The 26,261-nt window shown below is 32.4% G+C and overlaps 5 protein-coding genes and 2 non-coding genes across 7 annotated transcripts; 4 read left to right on the top strand and 3 right to left on the bottom strand.

Moving 5' to 3' along the window:
* Positions 1–450: 450 nt before the first annotated feature.
* LOC125577357 (S-protein homolog 2-like) lies at positions 451–2,525 on the top strand. Its single transcript, XM_048738779.1, has one exon. The coding sequence runs from the start codon at positions 1,081–1,083 to the stop codon at positions 1,486–1,488; it is 408 nt and encodes a 135-aa protein (XP_048594736.1). The 5' UTR covers positions 451–1,080; the 3' UTR covers positions 1,489–2,525.
* A 5,699-nt stretch (positions 2,526–8,224) lies between these two features.
* Positions 8,225–9,019, top strand: LOC125577356 (S-protein homolog 2-like). The gene has a single exon (XM_048738776.1). The coding sequence runs from the start codon at positions 8,522–8,524 to the stop codon at positions 8,930–8,932; it is 411 nt and encodes a 136-aa protein (XP_048594733.1). The 5' UTR covers positions 8,225–8,521; the 3' UTR covers positions 8,933–9,019.
* Positions 9,020–11,192: 2,173 nt separating this feature from the next.
* LOC106386681 (probable protein phosphatase 2C 42) lies at positions 11,193–13,391 on the top strand. Its single transcript, XM_013826495.3, has 4 exons — positions 11,193–11,693; positions 11,847–12,214; positions 12,283–12,519; positions 12,958–13,391. Exons 1-4 carry the CDS (start codon positions 11,384–11,386, stop codon positions 13,177–13,179), a joined length of 1,137 nt encoding a protein of 378 aa, XP_013681949.1. The 5' UTR covers positions 11,193–11,383; the 3' UTR covers positions 13,180–13,391.
* Positions 13,392–14,243: 852 nt separating this feature from the next.
* Positions 14,244–14,337, bottom strand: LOC125579400. The gene has a single exon (XR_007317424.1). It is a non-coding gene; the product is annotated as a small nucleolar RNA snoR118 (small nucleolar RNA).
* A 67-nt stretch (positions 14,338–14,404) lies between these two features.
* Positions 14,405–14,478, bottom strand: LOC125579345. Its single transcript, XR_007317358.1, has one exon. It is a non-coding gene; the product is annotated as a small nucleolar RNA R66 (small nucleolar RNA).
* A 1,094-nt stretch (positions 14,479–15,572) lies between these two features.
* On the top strand, positions 15,573–17,013 carry LOC125578332 (transcription factor bHLH147-like). Its single transcript, XM_048740803.1, has 2 exons — positions 15,573–16,524; positions 16,697–17,013. The coding sequence occupies exons 1-2, from the start codon at positions 15,942–15,944 to the stop codon at positions 16,801–16,803; spliced, it is 690 nt and encodes a 229-aa protein (XP_048596760.1). The 5' UTR covers positions 15,573–15,941; the 3' UTR covers positions 16,804–17,013.
* A 5,547-nt stretch (positions 17,014–22,560) lies between these two features.
* On the bottom strand, positions 22,561–23,935 carry LOC125577349 (phylloplanin-like). Its single transcript, XM_048738766.1, has 2 exons — positions 23,570–23,935; positions 22,561–23,095 (listed from the first exon to the last, which is right to left on the bottom strand). The coding sequence occupies exons 1-2, from the start codon at positions 23,796–23,798 to the stop codon at positions 22,815–22,817; spliced, it is 510 nt and encodes a 169-aa protein (XP_048594723.1). The 5' UTR covers positions 23,799–23,935; the 3' UTR covers positions 22,561–22,814.
* Positions 23,936–26,261: the final 2,326 nt, after the last annotated feature.

Below are 26,261 nucleotides of genomic sequence, written 5' to 3'. Positions count from 1 at the left end.
AGGAACGTAAGAGCGTCACTCTCTCCTTTACATGCAGAGTTCGAGGCTTTACTATGGGCAATGGAATGTATGAGGAACTTAAGACAATTCCAAGTTACGTTTGCAACGGATTGTTCTCAATTGGTGAAGATGGTTTCGGAACCAGAAGAATGGCCGGCTTTTGCTATTTATTTGGAAGATATCAGGAATCTGAAAGAGAGCTTTACACATTCAGAAATTATACACGTACCAAGGACGCAAAATAAAAAGGCGGATAAACTAGCACGCAGTGCCAGAACACAGCCGTCTTTCGTCGTCCACATGGATCAATATCCCCCGGGATGGTTTACAGAGTCTATATGAGTCTGTAATGTTGTTGACAAAAAAAAAAAAAAATCATAATTCTCATTGCTTGAATTTTTAACTGACGTTTGTAGACTTTGAGTTTTGACCATACCCTTAGAGAAGCTCCAATGCAAGTTTTTTAGACAATATCTAAAACTTAAAAATGATAAAAATAAATAAATAATAATTTTTTACATGAAATAGATTAGAATCATGAAATAGATTAGAATCGATCCTCTGCACAACCACTGCTAGAACCGTATGAAAACGGAGAACCTTTGGAAAATGACACTTGTCTTATTTTAGTTGGTTAAATAAAATAATTGTTTTAAAATCAAATACATCCAAGTTTAAAAGTTGAAATAATCATTTATATGTTATTAATATTAATTTTACTTTTTCTTGTAAATCATAAAATAAAATTACCTATCCAACAAGATCCATTATGTATGGATTAAAATCAAATATTAATATTACAAATTGATACAATTGAATGAAATTAAGTAACACTAAAAATGAAATACAAGAGATGAGATAGTTAAGGAGTATATCACCATTGGAGTTGAAAAAATCAGATTAGTTTCTTAATGTATTTTCTACTTGAATTAACACTATTATATTAGTAAGATACTTAGTGAATATCTCACCATTGAGGCTGTTCTTACCAAAACGGCTAAATGCTCATAAATCGATATATAAGAACATTTAAACTATAGAATATTATAAGAAATCTAACAAAGAGAAACAAAAGCAAAAATGGATTCTCTAACACAACTCATAGTTATCTTCATGATGACTATGTTCATAAGTGCAACTATATCTCAAGCGACGACGACCGTGGTGATACATAATAATCTTGAAGGTGGTTTATCGCTAGGATACCATTGTAAATCGGGGGATGATGATCTTGGATACAAGAGTTTGGCACCAGGTGGATCAGGATCCTTTGACTTTAACCCTGATATATTTGGTCGTACGTTATTTTTTTGTAGCTTCAGTTGGAATAGTGAGTCGCATTCTTTTGATATCTATAGCCAAAAGAGAGACAAAGAATTTGAAAAGTTTGGATGCACACAATGCGAATGGAGGATAAGCAAAAAGGGACCATGCAAACTTAACAAATACAGTAAAATGTTTGATATTTGTTATCCCTGGGATGCTTAACAAACCCATATAATATCAATATGTATAACTCTTACTACTGAAAACAGAATAATAATAATAATAAAATATATCTTTTAATTAATTTAATAAATATTATTTTAGCTAAATAACTGAAGAAAAAATGATCTTTGCTGAACACTGTTTGCCGAACTTCATTGTCTTGCATTTTAGTTTTTTTTTTTTATCATATGTATATCCGGCAAGTCAAGTCCCAACCGACTAATATCTTGGGACCTGTCTACTGGCACCAAACAGATCCGATCTTGCATTTTTAGTTGGGAGAAAGAGTCACATTATTTTGATTACAGAGTTTGGATGCACAAAATGAGAGTGGAGAAATACAGAAAATTGATCTTGCAAGATTTAGCATGTTTGATCTTTGCTCTTCATGGAGTTATTGATGTTAGAAACATTTAAATTCCATCTCTATCTCTATATCTATCTCTATCTCTCACTTTTCTTTTCTTTTTCCCTCTAAGATAATAAAATGACTAAACCAAAGTTGAATACATATATACGAAATTCAGATGATACAATGCATAGGCCAAGACATCAAAAGCGAAAAAATAGAGGAGAAAAAATAGTAAAATATCAGTAACCTTTTCTTGTCAAAGAGAGCATAAATCGGTCCACCATCCACCATCCTTCTCGGAATCTTGTATACAAACTACAAAGACAGAAGAAAGGAAAGATGACAAGCGATTGCAAACCACCCCTTTGGCTGATTTTAACCTTTGATGGTGTCTTCCTAAGTCGCGTTTAGATCCTTTTACTTAATAACAAATTAATTAAAATTAATTAAACAAATGTTTCTACAGAGAAATAACAAAAGACTAAGTTATGATTGCGTGGAATAAACATTGTGTATACAATTATTTTTATATATGTTATTAATTTTGTGTTTATTTATATATCATGAAATAATAAATATATTCAATAATTGAAAATCGAGTAACTATATATGTATATAACTAAACTGGAGTAAGCACATAAATCAAAATAATCACTTTTCTTTATTTACAATAATTTTTACAGTTAAATAAACCAAAACAATCATTTTATTTATTTTATATGGTATATAATTTAATTTAAATGATCTTGACATGTATATATAGTTTATTTAGTATAAATATTTATTAATTGAGACTTCCTACTTATATGATTTTATTAAAATTTGTATATTTGATGTAAGAAAAATTAAACCACTAATTACATAATTTTAAATGTGAGAGAGTTTGATAGTTTTATTAATGCAAAATCTTTTTTAAAAATTTAATGTAAATTTTGAAATTAAAATATTAAGGTCTCAATGGTTTTTCAATGTTAATTTCTAAATTAACACAATTATGTTTTTTATAGGGGAAATTGCCAAATATGACCTACAACTTGATTTTAAACACAAATGTATACTCCAACTTGAATCAAATGCAAAACTAACTCAAAAGGCTAGTGCAATTACAAGTAGTTTTTTATGACCAAACAAAAAAAAATAGAATGTATTTTTACGAATATAACCCCTGGAATTCTTCTGGAGGGTTTGTAAGTTTTCTAATATTGTAGATCTTAAAAATAATTTATACATTTTTTAAAAATATTTTGATGAGGAAAAAATTGAAATCATGTAACTATATACATTTGTAAATGATATAAATTAAGATATAGTAAAATTGAAAAGTTTTCAACACAAATGGGTGAATGTAGTGAGTCATAGTATTCTTTGGTTTAGGATTTGGTAACATATGTTGTAGTATTGTTTGTATTTTTAGGGTTACATTTTGGAAGCTTAACACTTTTTTGGAAAATTAAAATTTGACCTACAAGTGTTTATTTTCGTGTATATTAAACACTTTCAAAGTTTATTTTAAGTTTAGTGAAGTGTTTTTTCGATTTTCTTATTATTTATGTTTAGGGTATAAATTTAATGTCCAAAAAGTCTTCTGAGTGAGTAGTATATTTAGAGACATAATACTTACAGAAAGTATTTAACCTAAATAGAAATTTTTGTCTCCATATATAAAAAAAAATGTACATATTCTCTTTCTTCCTCTTTCTTCCTCTCAGATAACTGCAACAGAAACAACAAAAATATAATGATTCTCACTAAAAATCTCCAGCCTCTCTCTAATCTCCTTGAACTTGAAAACATCAAACTTTATATGAATTATTCATTTTTCTCTCTCATATCACTAATTATCTTATTTTTGCAAAAACGTTTATCACATGGTCTCATCTTCCACTCCCTTAAAGGTAAATCTACAAATTTTGGATATCTATTTTTTTTTGTTCTATAAAGGTAGATATATCTAAACTTCCACTCATTTTCTATTTTTGAAGCCATTTGAATGTTTTTGGATATGCATGTTTTTCAGATCTGGGTTTGGATATGCTTGTTTTTCAGATCTGAGTCAGACTCTGAAGGACTTCTGAGAAGTCTTAGTCTTCTAAAATATATTGCGCCAAAAGACTTCCTGGAAGTTTATTTATGGCATGTTTTGTGATTTATGTGTGTATTTTTTAGTTGTGAATTCTTTTGTAAATTTGAAGAGATATTAATGAAATTTTTAGTAAATAGGCTCATGTTTACAATATTATCTTGCCAGAAATACTTGAATTTATTGATACAACTTCAATAGCAAAACGAAATAACACAAAAAATTAATCAAATTTACTAAAACTAAGGGAGAATACTTCTAAGCAAACTTAGTCAAATTCACAAAATATCAAACATTACATAAGTTCAAACATATAGCATTTTCACTAGAAGTCTTTTGGAAAGTCTTCTGGGAAATCTTCGGAAGTCTTCCGGGAAATCTTCAGAAGTCTTCTAGGAATTCTTCGGAAGTCTTCCAAGAAGTCTTCGGAAGTCTTCGAGGAAGCCTTCAAAGAAGTCTTCGGAAATCTTGGAGGAAGCTTCAAAGAAGTCTTCTCGGAAGACTTAAATTATAAGCGAGAAAATAAAATATAAGCGGGAAATTTAAGTTGGAAATTAAAATTTAGGTGGAAAACTTAAATTTTAAGTGAAAATTGAAATTTTAAATCTTATGAAAATTAAAAAGTATATCTTATGATCTAAGAAGACATATTAAACCATATAACTTGATAATATTGAATTTACATAACATATTTGAAAGTTAAAAAAAATATTTTAAAGTTACTTAACAATACAAAAACTAACATAGAAGACTTCTATTGAACTCTTCTCGAATTAGCTAGAAACATTAATACAAAAAAAACTGTTACATTATAAGTGAGAATAAGTGTAGATCGAAAGAATCACTCTAATCACTAATTAATATTCCAACAAAGAAAGATGTAAAAAACATTTCAATAGATATCTGCATTGTACTATATATATAATTTTTTTTTCATTGACATGGATTGTGCTATATGCATTGAGATGAGTTTCTAATACAGTAGATAGACTAAAATCTTTTTACAAGGATAGTGCACAACCATCTCATTCACAATCTAGTAGTAGACTTGGACATAGCTCAACATCGTGAGTTAACACACACCGATGGTTGGGGAAAGCTAGGCCCCGCGTGGAAAAGCACTTATCCAGTAATGGAAGTGAAAGATCTCGTAATGTATGGATGTATCGCTTGAAGGAACATATTTATGGAGAAAAGACTAATCTTATAGCTAGCGTCTAGCTACTAAAACACATTGCATATAGATTTTTTTTCCAACTATTTCAACTATTATGGTAAAGATTAGTAGCAATAAGAAAGCAGCTGCATAATAAGCCGAAATGAAATTTATTGTTTTTTTATATTATATGATCGTTTATATTATGCAATGTATTTTATTACTGGTCGAATTATATTTAGATGAATAATTAATGATGTTTTGTTTAGTAAACGTAAAAAAATTAGAAAAGGTAAAAAAAAAAATTAATCTATGTTTAATCCAAAATATATATTTTTCCTCAACAAATCAAGAAAGCTGACTCAATAGACAGAAGAAGACCCCTACAACTGTCAAGTCTTTAACGTTGTTAATTGTAAAAAAGTGTTGTTAATAGTAAAAAATTACTACTATATATATTTAGTTGACAATAAATTAGGTCTCAAGTTATTTCCTGTTGATGGTCAAGCCATATATGTTGTTCATCTTCGATACCATATACCATTTACTCTATGCGTGTTTGAATAAGTTCATAACTTCAACATACATCAATTGTACAGACTTCTAACTAGAAATCCGGTTAATCATATCATTTTGATTCTTCTTAGGGGAATCAGAATTTGTAGATTACTTTTTTGTTTAAATCTCTGATTGTCTTTCTTTAGTGATGTTCAAGAGAGAAAAATTTGAAACAACATACCTCGTGTTTAAATTTCATTGGTGAAAGCAAAATATGAAAATTGAAGAAAGAAGATACTGAAAATGCAATTTTTATTTCTTGCTTCTTAAGGTTTTACGATGTCTTGTTACTTTATTAAATATATTAAGTGCTAAGATCCTAGCTACACTTCCATATGTCATCAACCTTTTTCTTCTAATGATCCAAGGGTTTCGTACTTGAAGTCTCTATTTGCTTTCCTCTTCTTTTCTCTTTTCTTTCTCTGTTTTTGTCGTTGAGTATTGTATCCATTGGAAAAGATTTGATTTGGCTTAGACTGAACGAGAGTGGGCTTGAATTGACTTGGACTGAGTCACTTTCCTTTCTGAAAGTCGTTGTGAGTCTTTGTCTGAACCGTGTTGCTTGAGTTGATACTCCTCTCAAACTATGTGTAGGAGGAATGTCCACGCCTAGTTTGATACGAAGATTTCAGAAGAGAGCCGTTGGGAGTGATTTTGTAAAAATATCAGCTAACTGAATCTAAGCCGAAATGTGTTTCACCACCAATGAACTTAAGGCCACTCTTTCACGGACATAGTGATAATCCATTTCAAAGTGTTTGATTCTTTTATGGAATGCATGGTTTGCCGTCAAGTATATAGAAGAGAGATTGTCTCAAAAGAGCTCGGGTGTAACATGAAGAGAGATTCCGAGATTTCTTGAGAAGCAAACTTATCCAAGCCAATTCTAATGTTGTTTCAGACTATGGCATATACTCTGCCTCGGAGGAATTTTGTTGATACAGTTGGTTTCTTTTTCGACAACCACGAGATCAGGTTTTGGCAAGGAATGTGCAAAACCCTAATGTATAATGTATTGTGGTTGTACAGACTGTCCATTTGCTGTCACTGTAGGCTCGAATAGTACAGCCTGTATCGTCAAGAGTTGAAATCCCCATTGACACAATACCTTTTACGTATCAAAGTATTCGTTTGAGGTTGGTGAAATCAGAAATTGATGGAGAGTGCATTTATTTGGCACATGTAGTTTTTGGAACTTTTTTTGACGAAATGGTTTTAGACAATTTTCGGTAAGATTCCGGGAGAAGATGTTCGTCGGAATAACTGTGGACACTATGAAGTAGTGTAACTACTGGTCAAAATCAGAGTTGTTGTGAATGAGAAATGGAGATCCAATGTGAGTGTTTTATAATTTATAAAACTTTAGATTTGGCTATGTATAAAGCTTAGCAAATGTCTCACAATGAATATTTGGGTTTGAATGTGGATTTATACTTAAATCTTATTCATGAAAATTTTAAATGTTTTTTTTTTCATATAAAATATAACCCATTAAAATCGACAAAAAAATATAACCCATTAAAGAAAATGTTATTGGTGTTTGATTTAGTCAAATTTACAATATATTTTCTTGAATGTTAACGTTATGAAAATGGTCAAAAGGAATCAATATTCTTTATGACATTTGAAGTGATTCAATGCTCCACTTATGACTTAATTAGTGTTGGACCCTTTTTGTTGATTATAAAAGGGAAGCATGTCATATTCTCTAGAACACACATTGATACAATCAAGAAACAATTCTTCCACTCAGAATAGTTATGTTAGTATTTTTTTTTTTTTTTTAGTTTGAGAGTATAACACAAAATTAGATTCGATAGATTCTGTTTTTCAGTGATGGTAAGTAAACATAAACAATACTGCAGTTGTATCATGGAAATCTGAGTGCTATGAAACCGTCACATTACATGGTGTTTAAAGATTTATAGAAAGAGATTAATCATCTCGACTCTGCAATTCTTTTTTATTCGTTTGTTTCGGTATTGTAATTTTAATTTGTGTTTTTATTATTTTTTACAAATATCAGTTGTTCTGTGGTAGTGAAATAAGGTTCCAACATAGATCACTGCGAACTGAATGTTTGGTTACTTAGTGTGAGGTACTGTAACTTTCCAACCAAAATTCTGAAGTAATGAGGATTGGAGAAAGAGATATTTGATCCGGAACATTGTTCAGTTGCAATGGTAGCGGAGTTGAGACCGGTGCACAATTTTTCATGCATGCAACTGTGAGAAGATCAACAGAATATTGCTCTTGAGAGAGAAACATACCGTGATCATAAAAATGTTTGCTTGAATCCCGAAAAAATAATACAGTTTCCCAAAGTTTTTTATTCTTAATTTGAAGTTCAGCTCTTTGAGAGGCTTGATAAGAGTAACGGAGCTGTTTCCAGTGATGGCTATATCGTCTACGTATAGACGAACTATGATGATGTTATTATCATGCAAATAAATGAATATAAAGGAGTCCTTAACACTGCTAACAAACCCAAACTCGATGAAGAAGTTATTTAATTTATTGATTCAGGCTCGAGGGGACTGTTTAGTCTTATCTACAAAACCAGCTGGTTTTTCATTATGATAAAAATTACTCTAGTTTGTTCTACCAAATCAAACCTCTTGAATAAACTTTAAATATGGTTGACCGTGCTAGTCAAGTCAGAGTGTTTGATTTAATCCCACAAAGTTGATCTAGGAATAGAATAGTTATTGGCAAAAAAGGAATATCATAATTTTTCATTGCTTGAATTTTTAACTGACCTTTTTAGGCATTTTGACTTTTGACCATACCCTTATCAAAATGGCTAAATGCTCATAAATCGAGATATAAGAACATATAAACTGTAGAAATATTATAAGAAATCAAACAAAGAGAAACAAAAGAAAAAATGGATTCTCTAATACAACTCATAGTTATCTTCATGGTGACTATGTTCATAAGTGCATCTATATCTCAAGCCCAGAGAACGACGACCGTGGTGATACATAATGATCTTGAAGGTGGTTTATCTCTAGGATACCATTGTAAATCGGGGGATGATCTTGGATACAAGAGTTTGGCACCAGGTGGATCAGGATCCTTTAGCTTTAAACCTGATATATTTGGTCGAACGTTATTTTTGTGTAGCTTTAGTTGGAATTATGAGTTGCATTTTTTTGATATCTATAACCAAAAGAGAGACAGAGAATTTGAAAAGTTTGGATGCACACAATGCGAATGGAGGATAAGCAAAAAGGGACCATGCAAACTTAACAAATACAGTAAAATGTTTGATATTTGTTATCCCTGGAATTTTTAACAAACCCATGTAATATCACTATGTATAACTCTTACTATCGAAAACAGAATAATAATAATAATAAAATATATTTTTCAACTAATTTAATAAATATCATTTAAGCTAAATAACAGAAGAAAAATTGATCTTTGCTGGACACTGTTTGACGAATTTCATTGTTTTGCATTTTAGTTTTTTTTTATAACCCGGGATATCTGACGAGCCGATATCCAATCGGCTAGTCTCTTGTGGGCCTGCCCACTGGCACTAGACAGACCCGATCTTGCACTTTAGCTGTGAGAAAGAGTTGCATTATTTTGATAACTAACTACAGAGTTTGGATGCACAAAATGAGAGTGGAGAAATACAAAAAAAAATGGAACTTGCAAAATTAAGCATGATTTATCTTTGCTATTTTCTGTAGGTCTTGATGTTAGAACTTAGAAACGTTTAAATTATATCTCTATCTCTCACTTTTCTTTTCTTTTTCCCTCTAGGATAATAGAATGACTAAACCAAAGTTCAATACAAATACATCCGATACAATGCATAGAACAAAACAGTCAAACAGATCATAGGCCAAGACGTCAAAAGGAAAAAATAGAGGAGAGAAAATAGTAAAATATCGGTAACGGACTTTTTCTTGTCAAAGAGATCAGAAGTCGGTCCACCATTCACCATCCTTCTCGGAATCTTTTATGCGCCTTTGTTGCATTCAAAGTCAGAAGAAAGGAAATATGACATGCGATTGCTAACCACCCCTTTGGCTGATTTTAGGCTTTGATGGTGTCTTCCTAAGTCGCGCATTGCTCTTTTTACTTAATAACAAAACAATTAAGCAAACGTTTCTACAAAGAAATAACAAAAGATTGCGTTTAGAAAAAAAAAAAGATAAGTTGTTAAAAAAACAAAAGATTATATAGGTGGCTAACTATACGTATGTGTGAACTACAGTGAGTTTTTATACTATGTTCATTTTTTTCTTACAAAAACCTTACTATAATGGTCTAAAGAAATAAAATAACTGTTACAAAAAAAAAAGAATTGTTACATTATAAGTGGAGAATAAGTATGGATCGTAAGAATCACCTACACGGTCCTTTTTTCTTTGACCATCTAATCACTAATTACTATTGCTACAGAGAAAGATGTAAAAACATTTTAATAGATATCTACTTTGTACTATATATAATTTTTTTCATTAACATGGATTGTGCTATATGCATTGAGATGAGTTTGCAATACAGTATATACGCTAAAAAAAAATTACAAGGATAGTGCACAACCATCTCATTCACAGTCTAGTAGTAGACTTGGACATAGCCCAACATCTTGAGTTAACACACACCGATGGCTGGGGAAAGCTAGGCCCCGCGTGGGAAAGCACTTATCCAGTAGTGGAAGTGAGAGATCTCGGAATGTATGGATGTATCGTTTGAAGGATCATATTTATGGAGAAAAGACTAATCTTATAGCTAGCTACTAAAACACATTGCATATAATGTTTTCCAACTATTTCAACTATTAAGGTAAAGATTAGACCATCTCCAACCTATCTCTATTTTTATATCTATATTTTCCCCTAAAATAGAGAAACTTTATTATAGAGGTGGATTTGCTCCAATGTATGCCTCTACAATAGAGTTCCTCTATTAATAGGGAAAAATATAGAGATTTACTATTTTCATCTCTAAATATAGAGGTAAAAAGTATGATTCCTCTATATTTTCCTCTAAAATAGAGAAACTCTATTATAAAGGCATACATTGGAGCAAATCCACCTCTATAATAGAGATCTCTATTTTAGAGGAAAATATAGAGATATACATTGGAGATGCTCTTAGCAGTAATTAGCAAAGCAGCTGCATAATAACCCGAAATGAAGATAGTGCTAAAAAAATGTCAAAAACACAACTGATATTTTTTATAAAAAAAAACATATGAATAGTGTTACTAGTAATAAAATTGGTATGACAATAACATATTTGCCAATTTTATAATAAATACTTATTTAAATGAAAACATGATACCGAACTTATTCAAATTCACTATTCAAACTTTATGATATTGATTTGGCTAACAGTGGTTTCTTTTTTGAGCCAACAATTGTAATAGTGTATGATTAAATAAAACGTTGGGACAGCTAAGGGAAGATCGCTCTCTTCATCAGACAAAAAATTACAAGGGAGAATTTCTTTGTTCCTCTGCAACCGGACAAGACACGTCCGTCCACTAATCTACGCCTTTTAAAGTCCTTATCCTACGCCTAACATCTTATCCTACGCATCTTCCCTTCCATTAAGATACCTAGGGTTCTCTCTCCCCCGATCTATACCCATTTTCGTCGTCGTTCATCCCCAAAGCCCGCTCCTTTCCCTTCTAATCTCTTCCGAATCAAAAACCCTAAAGGATCAGTGACCGAGAGAGAGAGAGATAGTCGCGCGTGGGGGGTGTGTTTCCGAGAGATGTTGAATGTCAGGTTCATTGATGAATCTGTTGTCTCTCTGTTTCAAGCCGTTCGGGCAAACCTTCGATAGCTCAGAGTCCGGATCGGGCGGCGGCGGCGGCGGCGAAGGGAAAGACGGGCTGCTCTGGTTCCGCGATCTCGGCAAGTACCGCGGCGGAGAATTCTCCATGGCCGTGATTCAGGCCAATCAGGTCCTCGAGGATCAGAGCCAGATCGAGTCTGGTAACTTCGGGACTTTCGTCGGTGTCTACGACGGCCACGGCGGCCCCGAAGCTGCCCGCTACGTCTGTGACAATCTCTTCAACCGTTTTCGAGGTTCGTAGGTCAACAAAGTTAGTTTCTTTGTGACTTTTTTTACTCTGTTTTGAGTAAAGTTAGGTTCTTTGACTTTGAATCTAGGCAAAGTTAGGTTTCTTTCACTTTGAATCTCTCTTATGTTTGAATTGCTTAGGCTTTATGGTTATGCAGAGATATCAGCGGAGACGCAAGGGGTTGTGACGAGAGAGACTATTGAGAGAGCTTTTCATGCCACTGAAGAGGGTTTTGCTTCTATTGTCTCTGAGCTTTGGAGTACGATGCCTAATTTGGCAACCGTTGGGACTTGTTGTTTGGTTGGAGTGATTTATCAGAGTACTCTCTTCGTGGCGAGTCTCGGAGATTCGCGCGTTGTTCTCGGGAAGAAGAGTAACTGTGGTGGGCTCTCTGCGATCCAGCTGTCGAGTGAGCACAATGCTAACAATGAGGATATCCGTTGGGAGCTTAAGGACTTGCATCCTGATGATCCGCAGATCGTTGTGTTTCGGCATGGTGTTTGGAGAGTTAAGGGCATCATCCAGGTCAGTGCTTAAGCTTTCCATCTAATTCTTGGGCGATGGATTTATATTTGCTAGTGGTTCATTGTTAGGTTTCGAGATCTATAGGGGATATGTACATGAAACGGCCGGAGTTTAACAGGGAACCGATCGCTCAGAAGTTTAGGATTGCAGAGCCAATGAAGAGACCTTTGATGTCTGCAACCCCCACCATTCTCTCTCATCCTCTGCACCCTAATGACTCGTTCCTCATCTTTGCGTCTGATGGTCTTTGGGAACATTTGAGTAACGAGAAAGCAGTTGAGATTGTTCATAGCCACCCTCGTGCTGTAAGTTTCTATTGTAACTTCTCTCTCAAACAAAATGTAGTTTGCTATTAGAGTTATATTGTTGAGGAGCCGAACTGTAATGTTTCTTGATTGGATCTGGTTTGAGGTTCTTGGCTGGATAGGTTTCAGATAGGAGCTGAGTCATTAGTCTCCAATAATTACAAGTCTCTGGATATAGAGTTGATTTGTTAGACTGTGTCTCTTTGTGTTCTGGATATTAAAATTGATTTGTTAGACTGTGTTTCTTTGTGTTCTGGATATTAAAATTGATTTGTTAGACTGTGTCTCCTTGTGTTCTGGATATACAATTGATTTCTTGGACTGTGTCTACTTGTGTTCTGGATATAATATGATTTGTTGGACTGTGACTCCTTGTGTTCTGGATATAAGTTGATTTGTTGGACTGTGTCTTGTTGTGTTGTCTCTCTTTGTCTTCAGGGAAGTGCAAAGAGACTGATAAAAGCGGCTCTTCAAGAGGCAGCGAGGAAAAGAGAGATGAGATATTCAGATCTAAGGAAGATTGACAAGAAAGTGAGACGCCATTTTCATGACGACATCACGGTTATAGTAGTGTTCTTGAACCATGACCTCATAGCCAGAGGGCACATGAACACGACTCAAGACTCGGCACTCTCGGTCCGGAGTGCTCTTGAACACTGAAAAACATAATTTACGAAAAACATTTTACAAATGTTTTATTTTCATCTTCTTACTTGGTTTATATGACCACTTCTGCCTAGAAGGTAATAAAAAACACTGGGCAACAATCAAAATATGGAAACGGCATGGTACGTAATGAGTTGTGTTGTATTAAGCGGTTATGTTTGACTCTGGTTTACTTTCAAGTCTGCATAGTTCTCTTCTGATGTCTACTACTAGACTACTACTTTTCTTGTTTTCAGTTCATTCCGTCTTGCTGTTCCTCGAAAAACTGCGTGTCGTTTTTCTTATAATGTTTGTTTATCTCACCTGACGAGCATGTGGCAGTAAATCTGTAAAATTGATATATTATTTTTTTAACCAGATGTAACTTCTTATTTTGTCAAAGAGAAAGATTATACTAATGTAGAAGGCCGGTGAATTTAGATGCTGTACAATTTACTAAAGTAGCAGGCCTCTTTATATGTGGCATGGGCATAACTGCGTCTAGTTCTTAATGGAGCTGTATAATTTACTGATGAAAACTGCGAGGGATGTTACATGCTATTAACGCAAGTATACTCATTAGTATAACCTTTTAAAATGTCTTATAAAAGAATTATTCATGAAATGGGTCCCTTGTTTGATTAATGTGCAAGTTACTTCGGCTATACGTTGAATACGTCTTCAAAATAGAAATATTTAAGACAGAGAATTTTTTCTCAAAAATGGCGGGAAATTTATTATTCTTGTTCAATAAAATTAATATTTAAAGAGAAATTTCCCAGCTGCAAAATAGACGTAATTTTGAATAAGGCAATAAAGACTCTTTCTTTTGGAATTATTTGTTTCTTCGCATTTCATACAAGGACTCATAATGGCAATGGTCAACAAAGCAAGTCGGTTCTGAAGTCTGAACTGAAAGTACGCATACGGCATGAGAGAGTTACAATGCGTAACAGAGTCACAGCAATTACAAGTAAAGGTTCGGCTGATAAGAATCTACAACCACACAGATAAAGATTTAAGACAAGATACAACAACAGAATATAAATTTTAAAAGAACTATGAAAACAAAGATAGAAGAATCAGATTAAGCTTTCTAGGCTGCTTTATCCATCAAAAAGAAGTTGACTGTCAAATCAACAACTCAGAGCCCAGTGCATATTCATCATCTTTTTCTATCTTTAAATTCAAATCGCCAATTTAATTCAAAAACAACAATACCAATACAAAAATAAATAGGATCCTCAGAGTATAAATGCTTATAGCGTTTCATCAATATAAATCAGGTCTCAAAGATTTCATGCCATCATAGGATCCTCAAAGAAACAAGGAAAAAAAAACAATTAGATATAGCACGAGCTTATTCGCTATGCCTGTTTTTTACATAGGCGAAGCGACTCAACGCCCCTGCTTAAATTTATCGCCTATCGATTCATCCGACAGATATTTAAAATTCTACAGGAAAATCAAGTAGAGAGGCGAATCTAAGAACGTAACGAAAACAATTTTTAATATGAAAACTAACAGCAAACATACACAAACAAGAGATCGTATGAATGTTTACATCACTCGCCGGCAGTGTTTAGTATATATACATGGGGATGTTAGAAATTAGGGTTTTCTAGGCTGTAAACTTCAGAAACGATGGGTCAGATTAATTGGCCTTTTAATTCGTTACAGGCCTGCCTTGAAGAAAGCCCATTAGTTTTCATTTCGGGGAGGTCTTATTTCACAGTGGACGTGCTTACTCCAAACCGGATTATTAAGTACCACAAACAATCTAATGATACTCGACTTGATTCCACCGCTTCAAACACCTCTTGAAAATAATGTATTCAACTCAGAGTTTTAGGTAATTTGTATTAAAATTACAAATCTATTGTTATTCAGACATGAATTTTAAAATTTATTTAAATCCTAATGTTATTGAATTTAACAATTCGTAGAGTGCTCTAAAATCTATTGTTATTGAAAATATTTTAAATTGTGAAGTTTTAAAGTTTTCAAGTGATTTAGTGTGTTTCTTAGTTAAAAAAAATTAAAACTCAAATCTTATATTTTTAAGTTATATTCTACAGTGGTTTAACACATAAATCTCTACAATTTATTGAAATCAAAAGTCAAATCACTTCAAATGTTATATTAATACATAACCCCCTAAGTATGTTAAATAGTTGTTTCAACATTTACGATATTGAATCAAGAGAAGAAAAAAAAATGCAAAGAGTTAAAACAAAAACTCCAAAAGCATGAAAATTAAACAAACAGAACACACAAAAGAGGAAACTGTGTGGTAACCAAACCTCTAGATGCCTAAAACTAAAAATCACTTTTTAAATATGGTTTAGGTTTGAGAGGCTCACGTTCAACCATATTCTAGGTTTTGAGATAATAATGACACTTTTATAAATCTCCATTGGTTGAAAGGAAAGTTTTAATTGAGATACGAGGAGATAATTGTAAATAAGAAAAGAGTTAGAATAACAATAATTTATTTAACAAGATAATTTAATATCATGTATAAAAATGCGATTCATTGATTCGTGTTCCTCTCTCCACACCATTTCTGACACCTAATCTCTCCCACCTCCTTCTCCGTTCCGTTCCGTTCCGTTCAACAGTCTCCCCCGTTAAAGGTAAAATTAAACAATAACCACCACTCGGTTATCGTCTTTCCGGTTTACTCATCGCCTGATTTACGATTCTCTGATTTGATCCGATCGGTCAAAGATTAGATCAAACCGAACCAATAGTCGCTGAGACCTGACCGGCGATTAATGAACTCCACGTCGAATCAGTTACTTCAGCCGACGACGAGCCCTACCTCCGACCTCTCTCGCCGGAAACGGAAGACAAAATCGCCGCCGCTGGTACCTCCCTCTCCATCGACGAAATGGAGATCGGAGAAGCAGCAACAGATCTACACCAAGAAGCTTGCACGTGCCCTAACAAAGCTTCGAATCGCTCAACCATCCTCCTCACACTCTTCGCCTCCTCACGGCGGCAGAGCCGTCCGCGAAGTCGCCGACAGAGCCTTGGCGGTTACGGCAAGAGGCAAAACACGGTGGAGCCGAGCGATACTATCCAAAGCCGTTAAACTCAAACTCAGGAAACACAAACGTCAGAGAATCTATAATTCGGTTACGTCTCCGGCAATCACCACCGGGAGTCTCCGGTCAAAGACACAGACAGCGACGGTTACGAGGGTTAAAGCTAAAGGTATGCCGTCTGTACAGAGGAAGGTGAGAGTGCTGAGCCGGTTAGTTCCGGGTTGCCGTAAACAGACGTTACCGGTGGTTTTGGAAGAAACGACGGATTATATAGCTGCCATGCAGTGCCGGCTCTTGACGTGTGCGGGAGGTGCAAAAGCACTGGGTCCAGTTTTTTTTTCAAACTTTTTCTTTATAATTAGGGCCCTGTTTTGGATAATCTAATATAATTAAGGCTCTTTTATTTTTTGGTTAAACCTAGTTAAGGCCCTTTTTTGTGGAAAACTATATATATTATGCACAGGGTCCATTAAATTTATGAGCCGGGCCTGCTGCCATGGAGATGCAGATTCGCGCCATGACGGCTATTCTCTCCGCCGTCAGCTCTCCGACAGGTCATGAAGGGGGACAAACACATGTGCTTGGTTAGTTGGGCCAAACTGTCTTTCTTTTTTCTTATATAATTTTTTTTAAAAAAAACTGTTTCTCGTTATTCTTCACTGTATTGCTTTCTGTTTGAATATTTTACAAATCTATGTCGTCATGTATATCCTTTTTCTTGACTTCTATTGCAAAGACTAGTGCCACACGAAAGGAGGAAAGTGATTGAGCTCTGTAATAAATTTCAGTTTCTTGATAATCGTGTGGTATTTCTTAATCAAGATTGCTTCACATGATGACAAAATAGAGTTGATGTTTCAGTATTTGGTGAGTTAATGATATGATGATGAATGAAGGCAAAATGCAACAATGGAAGATATAATTAAGCTTTTTTTTAGGTTTTGTTAAGTTTGAAGTTAGAGGTTGATGATTGGAATTAAAATAAGTCAATAACTTTGTTTTGATCTGTTATGACACTCGTATGATTGTTTCTTCTTTTGTAAATGGTAGTATGTGATTTCTTTTGTAAAAGGAAAAAAATCTATAGAAGTTAACACAATCTACCGATCACATGGTTGAGAAAGACATAAAGACATGAACATGATGACGAGTCACATGCTCCCTTCTGAAAAGAGAAGTATATTATCGACCACTGTATATATATTCTGGCAAACTTAATCTTCTTCTTTGTTTCTGGTCGGCCAAAAGGCACTGGATTTGGTGATAACTGTTAATATTTTGGATGAATAGCGATAGCAAAAGAAATGAAAAAAGCAATTTAAATGAAACATAATTTTGGATGAATAGCGATATCAAATTTCAATTCTGACACATGTCATGTGGTTTTTCATTATCTCCAACTTTCAATACTTGTATACAAAACCCCTAAACCCCACCAACATCTTATATTTTTGCTGCACATGTGACGCTTTAAATTGGATAGACAATGAAAATCTTTGAATAGAATTACTCCAGAAGAGAGGTAGTAGAAAGATCATTTTTGTTACTTAACAATAAAGTCTGACTACAGAACAAATCATTGAAGAAATTAGTATAGAGGCATTACAAAACTGTAGTAAGACACTAAAACATTTACATTTTATTTACACAGAAAGAAAGAGTAATAATTCACACAGATTTATTTACAAATATTCAACTAAATTGAATATATAGCTTTATTTTAAGGAATATTTGGAATGTTTGTGTATTAGCCTTTAACTATTGCGTAGCTCGAGATACTCGTGCAAATAGTAACTATGTTTGGGTTGAACCCTTAGATTGATGGTTTTTTTTTTGAACTACGTACTAGATTGATGGTTATCTTCTCTCTATTGATGATCGTATTTTTTTTCTTTTAAATACCATATATTCCCTTTTGTTCTTCCTCCTGTTGTAATGATGTCCTGTTAAAGGAGGATGATCGTAAAATTAGTGGTAATCCGAGGGTATGGATGGCCATATGTTTGTATATTTGATGTCCACCAAAAATAAATAAAAATACTAAGAAAGACTATTTATTACTTTTAAGTTGCTTTTGGTTAGCCTCTTTACTTTGATTGTCAATAAAGACTATTTATTGGTCTTTTCTTCACTGCTATTTTATTAAGAGAACCAAGCCCAACAGGGATGGCCTAAACACAAAAAAAAAACAAAAGAGCAAAAGCCCAAACTAAACGAAAACAACTTTCGGCCCATAAGCCCTAAGAAAACCCGTTGGAAAAGAAACCGCGATCCCACCACATGTACGGTTGCGTCAGCAAGCCAGAAAACATGTGTCCAAGCGAGAAATCGACATCTTCCTCCGGAGTCAGAAAAGAGCCACGACCAAGCTCCGCCAACGGCAAAGTCGAACCCGATAATAAACCGATCAAAAGATCGATCCACCAAAGTTCATGTTGAAGGATCTTGACCGATGAATCTACGCTTCAAAAAGATATCTTAATCGTCTACAATCGATCTAGAGATCCAACTTCCTTATGCAAGCGAACCACCATCTTTATTGATTCAAATAAGCTTGAAGACGAGTCGACCCTAACCAAGAGGAAGAAAGAGAACATGAGGCCTCAGACTAAGAGTCGATTGGACAGATGAAGAGAAGAAGCGTAGATCAGAAAACCAAACCGGGAACTCCTGGGGAAAAGCCGACGAAGACGGTGCTATCAGAGCCACCGCTTTTCGGAGACAAAGCCGGCGTATGGGTGCTATAGAAGCCACCACTACCCAGAGACCTAAGCCCGACGATCGGGAAGCCAAGCCGGAGAAAAAAGGGCGGTCAATTTATAAAATTTAAAATTCAAAATATAATATATCTGAATTTGTTAATTATATTGTTAATGTGATTGTTTAATTCATTTTAATAATATAAAATGATAGATGATACACAAATTGTTACCAAATTTTAACTATTCAAAATCATTAATTGTCATATATATTTTAATCATATTAGATAATTTTGTAGTTTTTATTTAACAAAAGAAGTAATTGCTATAAATTACTAATTAACTATATGATTAGTTTAATGAAAAATATAGTATGTGTTTTTATTAACTCTAAAGATTCTAAAAGTCATTATATTGATGACACATGGCATCATTCAAATGTTATAATGTTTCTATTTTAATATATACAAGATTACAGTTTTTTACTTATACTAGAGTTTATCACCGCGCTACGCGCGGTTTATCTATTCTAAATTGTAAAAATATTTAATAAATTTCTAATGTAAGATTTTATTTTAAAAAAACCTTTTTATTTAAATTTAGGGGAAATTACATGTTTACCACTTTTATGCTACCACTTTTCATTTTTACCATCACTAATGAGACATTTTCAAAAATACCTTCTTCATTAAGTGACAAAAGACTCTTATGTCCTTGTTATTTATATATATAATAAAGTATTATTTAAATAAAAAATAAAAAATAAAAAATAAAAAATAAAAAATAAAAATAAAAAAAAAAAAAAAAATAAAAAATAAAAAATAAAAAATAAAAAATAAAAAATAAAAAATAAAAAATAAAAAATAAAAAATAAAAAATAAAAAATAAAAAATAAAAAAATAAAAAATAAAAAATAAAAATAGAAAATAAAAAAAAAATAAAAAAATAAAAAATAAAAAATAAAAAATAAAAAATAAAAATAAAAAATAAAAAAATTAATTTTTTTTTATTTTTCGAAATATACTTTTTCAAATTCGAATTTTTTTATAAAACTTTTTTTCAAATTTTTTTTCGAATTTTTTTTTTAATTTTTTTCAAATTTCTTTTTGAAAAACGAAAATTATGTTTGAAACTATTTTTTTTATATTTTTTAAGTATTTATATATTTATTAGAATCATAAATTTCACATTCCAAAAACCCTACCCCACTCCTCAACTCTAAACCCTAAGTCTAGATTAGTTAACCCTAAGGGTATAATTGTATTTTACCCTTCATTAAAAGTGAGGGTAAAAGTGGTTAGTGTAAACATGAAAAGTGGTACTATGAATGTGGTATTTGTGGCAATTTCCCTTAAATTTATTGAAACTACACTTTTACATTTACTTAAATTGATTAAATTTAGCGCGGTTTATCTATTCTAAATTGTAAATTTTTTTAATTAATTTCTAATGTAAGATTTTATTTAAAAACAACCTTTTAATTTAAATTTATTGAAACTACACTTTTACATTTACGTAAATTGAATATTTAAAGCTATAATAATATATTGTCATATAATTGTTTTAATATTAAAAAAAAACAAAATAAAACTTATGTTCTTTATTTTCTTTTCATAACAAATAGATGTACTTTTAAAAATAAAACATGAAGCATTTCTATTTCGTCCCATCTTTCACTGTTCTCTACTTTTTTATATTTACTCTTTTCTCTAATTTCTTTTTTCTGATTATTTTTGTTTTAACTAAATAAAATGGTGGTTTTAGATTTCATTGCTTCCAAAACATTAAATTTACCGAATAAAAATAATCATAATATGAAAGGCTAGCAAAGAAAAACAACAAAAATCGCATTGTTGAAAAAAATTCAAATTCGAGGCTCTTCATAATTGTAATTAATTCAAAAACTCAAAAACTTTAATTTTATTAAAATTAAAATATAACAAAATTAAATTAGAGTCCCGCTGGGACCAAAATTGGATATGTTTTACATAAATTTATGACTTAAGATAGAAGGCTAGATAGATCATATGCATGAGGTAATGCTTGCAAGGTGTGCAAGTTCTCTGTTTATATAGATTTCGTAAATTTGTACAAAAATGGACTTTAAAATGTTTTAAAGTTTATTTATTTGTCATTTGAAATTATTAACATGTACCTATATTAGAATAATTATAATTTAAATAAAATGGCTCTAGAAAAGATTTGAATTTGTTTGAAATTACTAATCCATAAATAAATGTTTAAATTGTTGAATGAAATAGAAAATACATTAAAGTACAACTAATATCTACAAAAGTTGACACAAATTAAACCCCCTTAACCTTTTCTATACAGATACAATGTTGAGGATTTGCAAATTTATATGCGGTTGTTTTAGAAATAAATTTTGGAAGCAGATACAATATTTTATTTTAAATTTTAAAGCTGATACTTAATTAATGTATCATTTTTAGATCTTTGTACAGTAAATAACTCATGTATGTATATTTTAATACATTGTTATGAAAAATATAATTTGGAACACATGATACCAATAAGTACAGATGCATGATAGCAAAGTTGTCCAAAAATTTATTACTTCGGTAACCGGTCTTTCACCACAATGAATAAAATTTACACAGAAAATCACTTTCCAAAGAAAATCTATTTTCTGTTCATTTACTCGGTGAGAAATATGTTAGTTTGTTTATTATTCTGTCATGCTATAAGAAAAATTAGCCACCAAATACAACTGCTAAAACCTATAATTAACTTTCATAAGAATAAGATTGATTTTAAAGATGATTTAAATGGAACAAAAACCAACTTTAGTTATTCAATTTTAATATGTTCCCTCAAACATCTTCCTATTTTTTCTACCCAAATTGAAAATATAAAGTGTTTACATATCCAAAAGGGACATGAATCTCTTCTCGTGACTGTTTTGGTTCCATCCGTCTTTGTCACTTTACAGCAAAGAAAAAAGTACTGATAACAAATTGGCACAAAGACTAAACAAAAAGCACAGAAGCTTTTTTTTTTTTTTTGAATACCCAAAAAGCACAGAAGCTCAATGTGAAAATTATAGGTCTCTGATAAACTTCTCTTGAAAAGTCACTCCATAATATTCTCATGTCTATAAATGTAGATATATATATATATATATATATGTCAAGTCTCCAAGCTATAAACAATTCCTGCAACAATACAATTGCATTAGTAACAGTGTAACACATCACGTTATTTCAATCATCGGTCTTAGTTCTTACCTCTGTGTTGCTCATGTATCCAAAACCTCACATTCCTCTCCTCCACTGGACATTTTACAACCCGAGCAGCCCATATGCAAAACTCCTCCTCTTGTAGACTTAAACCCATTCTATTGCTTCACCAGCTGCTCTCCACTTCTCTTCTATGCTTGCTACTCCATAAAAAATCGTGACATATAAGCAGTTATTTTATTACTCAATTTCTTGTTATTATTACCCCCTTTTTTTGCTGGAACAGTTATATTTATATTTTGTTTGTCAGCAGTTATTTTCAGATTTAATTTAATAAAATTCAATCAAGTTAGTCTCTCTTTGTGATTATTTAAAAAAAAAACAATACTTGGGTAGTGTAAAACATGCGGTCTAATATATGTTGATAGTACTTCTGTAGTATATATATAAAAGGGAAGTTACTTTATTTCATATCATTTCATTACATTTCGTTACAGCAATTATACATGCAAATTAAGAACTGGATAAAAAGAAGTTACAACAACAATACTTTGAAGATAAACACATACGCCTTATTATGTAGACCTTATTCATGCATACGCAAGCAAACGTTATTGGTCATGCCACAAAACATAAAACAAACAGAAATTGGGAAACACACCGTGATCAAACATAAAGCATACTCGGTTGATTGGAATCAGTTAACCGACGAGGCCAAAGGCACCTGGGACGAGGCTGAAGATGTTGAGGCCGTCGCCGGCAGCGGTTCCGACTAGAGATAAAGGTGCCATGAGGAGTCCGGCCGCAGGGAGGCTGACGTCACAGGCGGTGAGAGGGGTCGTGACGACGAGCCTACAACCGGAGGAGAGGAGTGTTGAAGGCGAAAAGGGAAGTCCAATAGTAGGAATCGAGAATACTCCATTAGCGTTCGTAGTCGTACTTGAAACATTTTGCCCAGTGCACTGGAACACTATTCCCGCATCTGTTTGTTTATTTGCAGCATTATATTATTAGCAAATGTGTAGAACAAAATTTACATTTAAATATTATCTCAGTAACATGTATCCTTGCCGTACACCCGTACATATAGGTTAATTTATGTTTTTGAATCTATACTATACATTTGAGTGTACAAAGATGTTGCATGGAAGATATATAACTGGTTACTAGAGTCAATAGAATTCTACGTATACTCCTAACATTCCTTCACAATATATTGATGGTTTTACATAGGTGATAGGTCTAGTTTTACAAACATGTTATACCACATTTTCTAATATATGTTTAATTGATGGAAACTTGATTATTTAACACCTAACTTATGAATAAATGAAAAAAGTTCGAGTGTGTGTAGTATATATATATCATTCTAACTATTACATAGTTTACAACAAATCCGTTGTTTTTATTTTGGCATAGTTGATCGAAAGAAAAAGTGTGAGAATAGAAAATTTACTAGGGAAAGGAGGAACGGCAGTCGCGTTATTGGTAGAGACGATGCCAGTGACAGAGCACATGAGAAGGCCTTGAATATTAAAGATATTAGTAAGCCCGCCAAGAAGCATACCAAGACCACCAAGCCCACCACCTAGACCACCAAGCTGAGCATTAGCAATTGGAGACACCACAATGAGACACATCAAGATCAATAAAAAGGTTATTTTTTTGTTCCTGAGTATTGCCATGTTTTTAGGGTTACAAAAGAAAAATGTATATGAACCTATAGAGCAGAGATTAGTAAAGGTTTTCTTTGTGTTGTAATTGGTTTTGGATGTGATGAAATGTCTTTCCCTTGCAGCTCTATTTATAGATCAAGTTTCATAGATCTCGCCCTTACTTTGCTTTCATGTATTTAAAGTTGAATAAAGGTTCATTGTGAAGAGAATCCCAATGTGTAATTTCAACGGTGTCGTAGGACAATATCTTTGATATACTATTTTCTAATTACAATTTATCCAGGAATATATATACTTAATTTTCTTTTTGAAGGAATATTTTAGAATAGTCAGGGTATAATAAAGTATTGAACCCTCAAATGTCCATAAAATGCATTCTAATTCCTCTACCAGCCGGGTGATTCGTATCGCCAGATGCATCTCTACTAAGAAGCAATGCGTTACCATAAATATCTCGTAGGATTCATGCTCCAATCAAATATTGGTACTAGCACTTAACCACACCACACCATATCTAGGGTTAGTCCACTTAGATTCAGAAACAATCTATTGTTGCAAGGTTCTTGCTCCATATATAGTAGCATCCATGTTCAAAGAAATATTGACTTCGTATTCCAATATAATTGTACTACAACTTAGACATCGGGTAAAATTATTTTTTTTCTGAGTTTTTGGTTTTGTTTAGTTTTGAGAGAGGAAAAAAACATAAATTTTAAGTCTAGAACTACTAATTTGATAAGTAACATAATCATAGCAGAAAAAGGTTTCTGTTATATAATAAAAATTAAACTGATAAAAGAAAAACCATTCACTTGCAAAAATATTTCAAATGTCAATTTCTAGAAGGATTGTACAGTTGACAGAAAAAGAGAAAAAGAGAGTATTATATAAAAAGAAAATTGCACTGTATAGCTCACAAGAATTTAATTCACTATCTATCTCTTTTATCTAAATAGCTAGAGTACGAACTTTATTATATGTATATAAATGTTAGGAAAATTTGCACACATATACATGACAAACAACAAAATTAATTTTCTACACACAACAACTCTTAAACTATGATATTTGTATAATAATTACCATATTACCCTTACCACATTTACTTGAACATTTTTTTTCATTTTTTTTTTGATTTTTTTTCTTCTTTCAAATATGTTTCCTCCTTCTATTTTTAATTTATTTCAACTTCTGCTACAACACTTATTAAACTTTGTATTTTTCATATTAAAAACATATATTTTTTTCTTCATATAAAATATTTTGAAACTTTCAAAAAAAATTTATATTTTATAAATTTTGTAAGATATTTCATTAACGCAGTTTTAAATCTATACTATCATAAACATATAGTATAGATTTATCTATTTCTCTCTCCCTCTCTCAGTCTCCCTCTCCCTCTCCCTCTCTCTCTCTCTCTGACTCTCTCTCTCTCACCCTTCCTCTCTCCCTCTCCCACTCCCACTCTCTCCTTCCCTCTCTCCCTCTTTCCACTACACTTTGTGTGGACATTGTTTATCTATTCCATATAAACATCAGAAATAGAATAGTCTTTCTTATCCGATATATTGTGTTCATGTTCACGTGCTGGAAAAGAATGTCCACTTATATAATCAATTAATACAATTACCAAGAGATGGTTATATTCTTATTTTTTTTCTATTATGGTTATCTTACAAATTCACCCTAAATGGTTATATTTTTATTTTTTTTTTCTATTATGGTTATCTTACAAATTCACCCTAAATGTTATTCTATCCTTAAAAGTTACTGATGCAATCAACTGATAAATACATATTAAATAACTATTAAGTAAATATAATAATACATGGTGAGTTAATGTGATTCACATATTCGCATTTACTAAATTTATTTGTTTTTTTTGTCCCTATGTCTTCTCCTTTACCACCAACCAGGTCCGTACGTCTTAAAAGCATTATGGAACCTGTGCTCAGATTCTATTTTCTCAAAATTGTAGTTATAGGTTTTAAAATTTATAAATTAGTACCTTAAACTAGAGATCTTTTACAAACTAAGACCATCATTATCCCAGATCCTTAGAGCATCTCCATTAGTGAACCCCATGAAAGGGGTTCACAAAGCATTTTTTTATTATTATTCTTTTGGTTGATTTTTGTTTAAAAAAAAAATATATATATATATATTTTTGGACCAGTCGCGGGCCGCCACGTGCCGTGGGGCCGTGCTACAGTGATGAACCAGGTTCACTGGGAAGGGGTGGAGAGAGACAGGTTCATCACTATTCCTTATTTTAATATTTTTTTTTTTGGAATGTGTGTGAACCCCCATAAGTTCACTAATGGGAGTGCTCTTAAGTGAGGTTTTTAAGAAAATCAGGAATTTAATTAAATCAAAAGTAATTAAAATGGGAGTTGTCGATCCTTAATATGAGACTTTGGTAACCAATTTAGAATGGGTTTTTTCGAACACGTGTCAATCTTCCCTAAGTTT

This window comes from Brassica napus, chromosome A1 (genome assembly GCF_020379485.1).
Source record: "Brassica napus cultivar Da-Ae chromosome A1, Da-Ae, whole genome shotgun sequence".
NCBI lineage: Eukaryota > Viridiplantae > Streptophyta > Magnoliopsida > Brassicales > Brassicaceae > Brassica > Brassica napus.
Note: the sequence above shows the minus strand (reverse complement) of the source record. Positions and strands in the feature narration are given on the sequence as shown.

Bases quoted from the DNA above. Each gene is read 5' to 3' on its own strand.
- LOC125577357 (XM_048738779.1), top strand. From the start codon at position 1,081: ATGGATTCTCTAACACAACTCATAGTTATCTTCATGATGACTATGTTC.
- LOC125577356 (XM_048738776.1), top strand. From the start codon at position 8,522: ATGGATTCTCTAATACAACTCATAGTTATCTTCATGGTGACTATGTTC.
- LOC106386681 (XM_013826495.3), top strand. From the start codon at position 11,384: ATGTCAGGTTCATTGATGAATCTGTTGTCTCTCTGTTTCAAGCCGTTC. The intron at 11,694-11,846 runs GTTCGTAGGTCA...ATGGTTATGCAG, and splicing joins TCTCTTCAACCGTTTTCGAG to AGATATCAGCGGAGACGCAA. The intron at 12,520-12,957 runs GTAAGTTTCTAT...CTTTGTCTTCAG, and splicing joins TTCATAGCCACCCTCGTGCT to GGAAGTGCAAAGAGACTGAT.
- LOC125578332 (XM_048740803.1), top strand. From the start codon at position 15,942: ATGAACTCCACGTCGAATCAGTTACTTCAGCCGACGACGAGCCCTACC. The intron at 16,525-16,696 runs GTGCAAAAGCAC...TAAATTTATGAG, and splicing joins GCTCTTGACGTGTGCGGGAG to CCGGGCCTGCTGCCATGGAG.
- LOC125577349 (XM_048738766.1), bottom strand. From the start codon at position 23,798: ATGGCAATACTCAGGAACAAAAAAATAACCTTTTTATTGATCTTGATG. The intron at 23,096-23,569 runs GTAAATTTTCTA...ATAAACAAACAG, and splicing joins TGCCGTTCCTCCTTTCCCTA to ATGCGGGAATAGTGTTCCAG.